Below are 6,222 nucleotides of genomic sequence, written 5' to 3'. Positions count from 1 at the left end.
GGCCGAGGGTGGATTTCCCGTGTGGGGCTGGACCGGGGAGGGTTCGCGGCTTCCTGGTTTGGATTGCCACCCACCGCGGGGCGCGAGCGCGGTGCGGCTCCGGTGCGGCGGCACGCGCCCGCAGCGTCGCTCTCCCCCGGCAGCTGCTGACATCCCCTGCTCGGCGTACCGGTCCAGCTGGAGCAACCCCCGCATCGAGTGGAAGTTCCAGAAGGGCTCCTCGCTGGTCCTCTTCTACTACGGGGGAGAGCTGACAGGTACGTCCCCGGGGACCCCCCCCCCGGCCCGGGGCAGTCCGTCTGTCCGTCCGTCGGAGCCGGTTCCCAGCCCCGTCTCCTCTCCCTCGGTAGAGCCGTACAAGAACCGGGTCCAGTTCTCGGCCACCACCATCCACTTCAGCACGGTGACGCGGGAGGACACGGGGAAGTACATCTGCGAGGTGGTGGGGGCCGGCAGCCAGATCGCCAAGTCGGAGGTGAACCTCATCGTCCAAGGTGCGGCCGCCCCCGAGCCCCCCTCCCCGCTCGTCCCTTGTGTGGCTTTGCCGTCCCAGGACCCCCTTCTTCTCCCCCTGGCTGAGCTCGCCCTCGTCCCCACCGTCGCGTGGGGACAGCCGGCCAGGGGAAGGACGCCGGCACCGCCGTCCCGTGCCCTTCGAGCACCCTGTCCCTCCCCGGCGTGAGCCGTGCCGTGCCGAGCCAGCCCCGACGCCGCGCTCTCCCGCAGTGCCCCCCTCCAAGCCGGCGGCCCACGTCCCCACCTCGGCCACCATCGGCAGCAAGGCCGTGCTGCGGTGCACCGAGACGGACGGCTCGCCGCCCCCCACCTTCCTCTGGTACAAGGACGGCATGCTGATGCCCGCCAACCCCAAAAGCAGCCTGACCTTCAGGAACTCCTCCTACACCCTGGACCCCGCCACGGGGGAGCTGGTGAGCGCGGGGTGCTCCAAACTTGGGGATCCCCCCCCCCCCAGCCTTCCCCCGCCCTGCTCTCATCTCTCCGCTCCCATCTAGATCTTCGAGCCCCTGAGCGGCTTCGACACCGGCGACTACTACTGCGAGGCGACGAACAACGTGGGCTCCCCCCAGAAATCGGACGTTATCCACATGGAAGCCAGTAAGGAACGGCAGCAGAGGCCGGTGCCGCGTGTCCCCCCACCCCGGCACGGGGCTTTTCCAGGCTCTGCCCGGGCTGCGTCCGGCACAGGTCATGTTTTTGGGAGATGGCAGTGCGGGGCGATGCCGTCACCCCTTCCCCCTGCCGGGCTCAAAGACGTTAATTAGCCGTGGTGTTAATGACCCTGCTGTACGGTCCCCAGCAGCCCAGGCTGAGACAAGCCCTTGGCCTGATGCTGTGGAGGGGGACGGGGGAAAGCTGCCCTTGGGGGTGCGTAAAACTGGACTGGGCAGCCCGATCCACCGCTGAACTGGATCCAGCTTCGATGCCGGCCCCGCTTGGAGCTGGCTTTGGACCGGGGGCCCCCTCCGGCCTCTCTCACACCGGGATTTCTGCGGGGTCCCGCGAGTGCCGAGCCGAGGGTTTCCGTGCCGGGATCCAGCCGCCCTCTGACATCCCGGTTCCTCTCTTTCCAGGTGAAGTCAACGTGGGCGGCATCGTGGCCGCAGTCGTGGTGCTGCTGATGGTGCTGGCGCTCGTGGCCTTCGGCATCTGGTTTGCGTACAGCCGCGGCTTCTTCAGCAGTGAGTACCGTGCCGGCCGCCCTGGGCATCGCTCGCCCCGGTGCCCCCCGGCCCTGCCTGAAACCCCGGTTCTGTTTCTTTTATTTCAGAGAGAAGAGAGTAAGTGAAGCCGTAACGCTGCTGCCTCCCTCCCGGCTGCCTCCTCTTCCTCCGCCAGCGGGGACGGGTGGTCTCTTCCTCCCCCAGCCCCTGCCCGCGGGGTGGGAAGGTGCCTCGGGTGTCACCGGGTGCTCAGGGTGGGGACGAGGGGGACTCGGGGCAGCGCGACGTCTCCTAACGCCCTTGCTTTCTGCAGCAGCGCCAGCAAGAAGGTGATTTACAGCCAGCCCTCGCACCGCAGTGAGGTGAGTACAGGCTGGGACGGCTGGGTGGTGACGGTGCCACGCGGCTGTGTCACCTCCCGGCGGGGTGTGCGAAGCCGGGCGCCTTCCCCGGGGGTGCCCAAAGGGGGTGAGCGGGGACCCCCGGTTCCCCCCTGGGCTCGCAGGTGCCATCCCTGTCCCCAGCATCCCTCGTCCCTGTCCTGCTTGGAGCAAGCCGGGCTCCTCGGGGACCGTGACCTGCTCTCCCTGGGGACAGTGGCAAAGCCAGCCCGGTGCTCCTCATCCCGGCCGTGTCCCCGCCGCCGTTAACGTCCCCCTTGTCCCCGCAGGGAGAGTTCAAGCAGACGTCCTCCTTCCTGGTGTGAAGCTCCTCCCGCGCCGCCAGCTCTTGTAAATGTTTCCGAATTACTGTAGCTACGCCGTGATTTTAACTATTATTTTTTTTTAAGTATCACCCGGTGCCTTTGCAGTCACGTCCGATGTTTTTTGGGGGGGTTGGTCTCCATTGTCCCCCCCCCTTGTCCCCTCCCCAGCAGGACCCGGGTCCTGGCCGTGCCCCCGCTCAGGGACTGCTGCTCTTTGGGGACGTCACCACGTCCCGGGGGGTTTCCCGGCCGTGTCCTCGGGGGGGACGGGTCTGCGGTGGGGGTCGGTGTAACCCCACATCCACCCCGGCTGTCCCGGGGGATGGGAGCGCATGCCCCCCAGTACCAATCCCAGCCGTGCACTGGTCCCAGTTGCCCCCCTGTACTGGGGTGGGCTGGACTGAGCCCGTGGGTGATGGCTGCGGGTGGCCGCTCCTGGAAATAAATAAACCTGTGTCCTTGTACCGAGTGCCTGGAGCCCTTTCCTTGGGGGGGGGACGGGTTGGGGATGGCTCTGCCCCCCCACCTGCTTTTGGGGGCTGAGGGGGACCCTGGGGACACTGGGACCCACGGGTGACACACAGGGCCCCCCCCGCCCCGGCGCAGGCGGCAGAGCCCTTCCCCACCATCAACGTAACCTTTATTTAGTAACTGCTTCGCCTTTTCTCCCCCCAAATCGAGGACGAGGCCGCGGGGTGCCCCGGCGGCAGCGGGGCTTCAGCGAGCCAGTCTTTCCGGGGGGGAACCTTCCCTCCCCGTTATATATATATAGATTAGTCGCACTATATATATATATATACGTATGTATATGTATCACCTGGCCTCAGCGCAGCGAGGGGGGGCAGCCGGGGCCGCGCGTTAATAGCAGAGCTCTACGTTAGCAGCAGCGACGGGCTCGAGCGGGGCCGGGGGGGTGCCCGGCCCGGGGGGACGCGGCGCCGCAGCCGTGTCCGATTATCGGTGACGCCCCGGTGTGTCCCGTCCCCCCCCGCAGCCCGGATTGGGGGGGGGGGGCAGCGCAGGGAGGAGGGCCTGGCTCTCAGGGTGGGGGTGGAGGACAGGGGGGCTCGGGGGCTTCTCCTGCCTCAGTTTCCCCTGCTGAGCGTGCGATGACCCCGGACATGGGGGTGCCCCTGTGGCCCCAGGGTGGTTTGGGTGCTGTGGGGCTGGGGGCTGCGGGGAAGGCGAAGGCGGGGAGATGGGCTGGGGAGGGGGTCCGCACCCCCCGGCCTGAGCCTTCCCAGGGATGGGGGGGTCCCACAAGCAAGGGGAGAGGTCCCACGGGGTCGGAGCCTCCCGCTCCCCAGCCCACGTGTGCAGCGAGCGGCTCGGGTCTCAGCCCCAGCTCACCGGGGTGGGATGGGGCAGCGAGACGGCTCCCGGCTGGCAAGAAGCGGTGTCCCCGGCTGTCCCCAGGGCTGGAGGTGGCTGTGTCCGTCCCCGGGGGCTGGAGGTGGCTGTGTGTGTCCCCCCGCCCCGGGGACAGCATCTCCCGGCAGGACTGTGTCCTGTGGTGGAGCTGGGGGTCTCTGGCTGGTGTTAGCAGAGCATTAGGTGAGGGGGCACGGGGACAGCCCCCTCCCCAGGTCGGCTGGGACGGGGTGGGGGGACAGACCCCCCGCGGGGGTCCCCAAGGGAGCTGCCCCGTGCCACAAGGAAGGGGGGAAAACGGCCCCGGAGGACGGGACGGGGGGAAGAGCCGGCGGCCTCTCCAGGTGCTGGTGGCATCTCGGGGGGCTGGTGGCACCTCCGGCGGCATCGGCGGCATCGCGGCGGGCGCTCAGACGTTGCTGATGCGGACGCTCAGGGGTGCTCCCTCCCGCTCCCGCTCCGCCGCCTCCCGCAGGGACTCCTCCAGCTTCACCTTCTCGGGGTCCCCAAACCGGACGGTCTCGTGGAGGCAACAGGGCGCCGTCACCTTCACCACCTGGTCGAAGAGGCTGAAGTCGGCCACGTACTTGCCGCTGGCCGAGAGGGAGATGGCCGGGGTGAACTCGTAGCCCCAGAGGATCTCCTCGGGCAGGTAGGAGGTGCGCACCTGGCACGTGGCGCTGGTGGACTCCACGGTGCCGCTGAGGATGACCACCAGCTCGAAGTCGCCTTCGCCCGTCCGTAGGGCCACGTCCCGGAAGGGGCTGGCGTCGTCCACCACGTGGTAGAAGGTGAGGGGCAGGATGAGGAAGGGGCTGTCGGAGGAGGTGTCCACCTGGAAGTCCACGTTGACCTGGTTGAGGCGGACGCTCTCGCCCTCCTTGGTGAGGTGGGTCTGGAGGAGCTTGCCCGTCACCTGGCAGCCGATGAGGAGGCTCTTGCGCATGTTGGCCACGCGGATCATCAGGCAGGTCTTGCCGTTGTGCTGGGCCACCACCGCGTTTTGGCTGAACTTGATGGTCTCGGCGCGTTTCTTGGGCCGGGCGATCTTGGCCAGGAAGGTGCCGGTGATGAAGATCTCCATGATGGTGGTGAGGACCAGCTGGGTGATGAGCAGGACGATGGCGAGGGGACACTCCTCGCTGATGTAGCGGAAGCCGTAGCCGATGGTGGTCTGGGACTCCAGGGAGAAGAGGAAGGCGCCGGTGAGGGTGTGCACCTGCATGACGCAGGGCGTGTGGTTGGCCGGCGGGTCGAACTCCAGCAGGTCCCCGTGGACCACGGCCACCAGGTACCAGATGACGCCGAAGGCGAACCAGGTGCCGGCGAAGGTGGCGGAGAAGAGGACCAGCTTGTACCGCCATTGCATGTCGATGAAGGTGGTCCACAGGTCCTTGAGGTACAGGAAGCGCTTGTCGGCGATGTGCTCCATCCGCACGTTGCTGCGGCCGTCCTTGGTCATCACCCGGCGCCGGCGCAGCCCCGAGCCGATGAGCGGGCGGCTGTCGGTCTGCGTGGTCTGGCTGTAGTACACCTTGGTGGCCGACGTCATCTGGAAGAGGGGATGGTGGGGGGCGGTGAGGAGGTGCCGCCTGGGAGAGGGGGGTGCTGGGGGGTGCTGGGGACGCGCTGGGGACGCGGAGGGAGGGAGGGTGGATGGGAGGCGTTGAGTCGGTGGGTGGAGGGATGGAGAAGAAGGAGGAGAAGATGGAGAAGAGGAATGGGTGGATGGGTGGAGAGGAGGGATGGGTGGGAAGATGGAGAGGAGGGATGGAGAAGAGGGAGGGATGGGCGATGGATTGAGAGGATGGACGGCTGAGCAAAGGGATGGCTGGAGCTGAGGGACGGGTGGAGGGACAGAGAGGATGGACGGGGGTGAGGACGGAGGTTCGGTGTTCGCTGGGCAGATGGGAGGGAGCTGAGGGGGTGGTAGATGGAGAGGAAGGATGTGGGGGCACCGACAGATGTGTGGGTGCACTGGGGCGTGGGTGGGTGGAGGAAGGATGAGAGGGATGGGTGGGTGGGAGCTATGGGGGGACACCCCCCCCCTTCCACCCCTGCTCAGTGCTCCCACCAGCCGTGCTGCCTCCCACCGCGGCGGCAGGCAGGGGCTGAGGCCGGGAGGATTCGTCTCACGTCAGAGAGGCACTGGGGGGGCTCACGCAGAGCCCCCCGCGCTGTCCCCAGGCAGCGTGGGGACACGGGGCGTGTAGGGCACCCTGGCCCGGCTGTGGAGACCTGACGGACTTGTGGCACCTCAGTGAGGGGGGCTGCTGTCGCTCCCGTCTGTCCGTCTGTCCGTCCAGCCTCCAACCAGACCTCTGGCTGTCTGTCCCTCTCCATCCCCTATTGATCAGCCAACCCCCCCACCCGTCCGTCTGTCCTCCTGTCTCACCACGGATCCATCACCTCTCCATTCCTCTGCTCATCCACCCACTGTCCGTCTGTCCCTCCAGACCCGAT

The 6,222-nt window shown here is 67.6% G+C and overlaps 2 protein-coding genes across 2 annotated transcripts; one reads left to right on the top strand and one right to left on the bottom strand.

The window, feature by feature from the left end:
* Nucleotides 1-87: 87 nt before the first annotated feature.
* Nucleotides 88-2,477, top strand: F11R (F11 receptor; the record flags this gene model as incomplete). Its single annotated transcript, XM_050914478.1, has 7 exons — nucleotides 88-257; nucleotides 351-494; nucleotides 727-929; nucleotides 1,014-1,116; nucleotides 1,593-1,704; nucleotides 1,996-2,044; nucleotides 2,353-2,477. Coding segments are annotated over 7 exons (817 nt in total), but the record flags the coding sequence as incomplete, so codon positions are not given.
* Nucleotides 2,478-4,168: 1,691 nt separating this feature from the next.
* KCNJ10 (potassium inwardly rectifying channel subfamily J member 10) lies at nucleotides 4,169-5,311 on the bottom strand. Its single transcript, XM_050914479.1, has one exon. It carries the CDS (start codon nucleotides 5,309-5,311, stop codon nucleotides 4,169-4,171), a length of 1,143 nt encoding a protein of 380 aa, XP_050770436.1.
* Nucleotides 5,312-6,222: the final 911 nt, after the last annotated feature.

The sequence above is a fragment of the Gymnogyps californianus genome, unplaced genomic scaffold, assembly GCF_018139145.2.
Source record: "Gymnogyps californianus isolate 813 unplaced genomic scaffold, ASM1813914v2 HiC_scaffold_420, whole genome shotgun sequence".
Classification (NCBI taxonomy): Eukaryota; Metazoa; Chordata; class Aves; order Accipitriformes; family Cathartidae; genus Gymnogyps; species Gymnogyps californianus.
The sequence above is the reverse complement of the archived record's forward strand: the minus strand, read 5'-3'. Positions and strand labels throughout refer to the sequence as shown.

What these genes read in the sequence shown, in the direction of transcription:
- KCNJ10 (XM_050914479.1), bottom strand. Translation starts at nt 5,311, where the DNA reads ATGACGTCGGCCACCAAGGTGTACTACAGCCAGACCACGCAGACCGAC.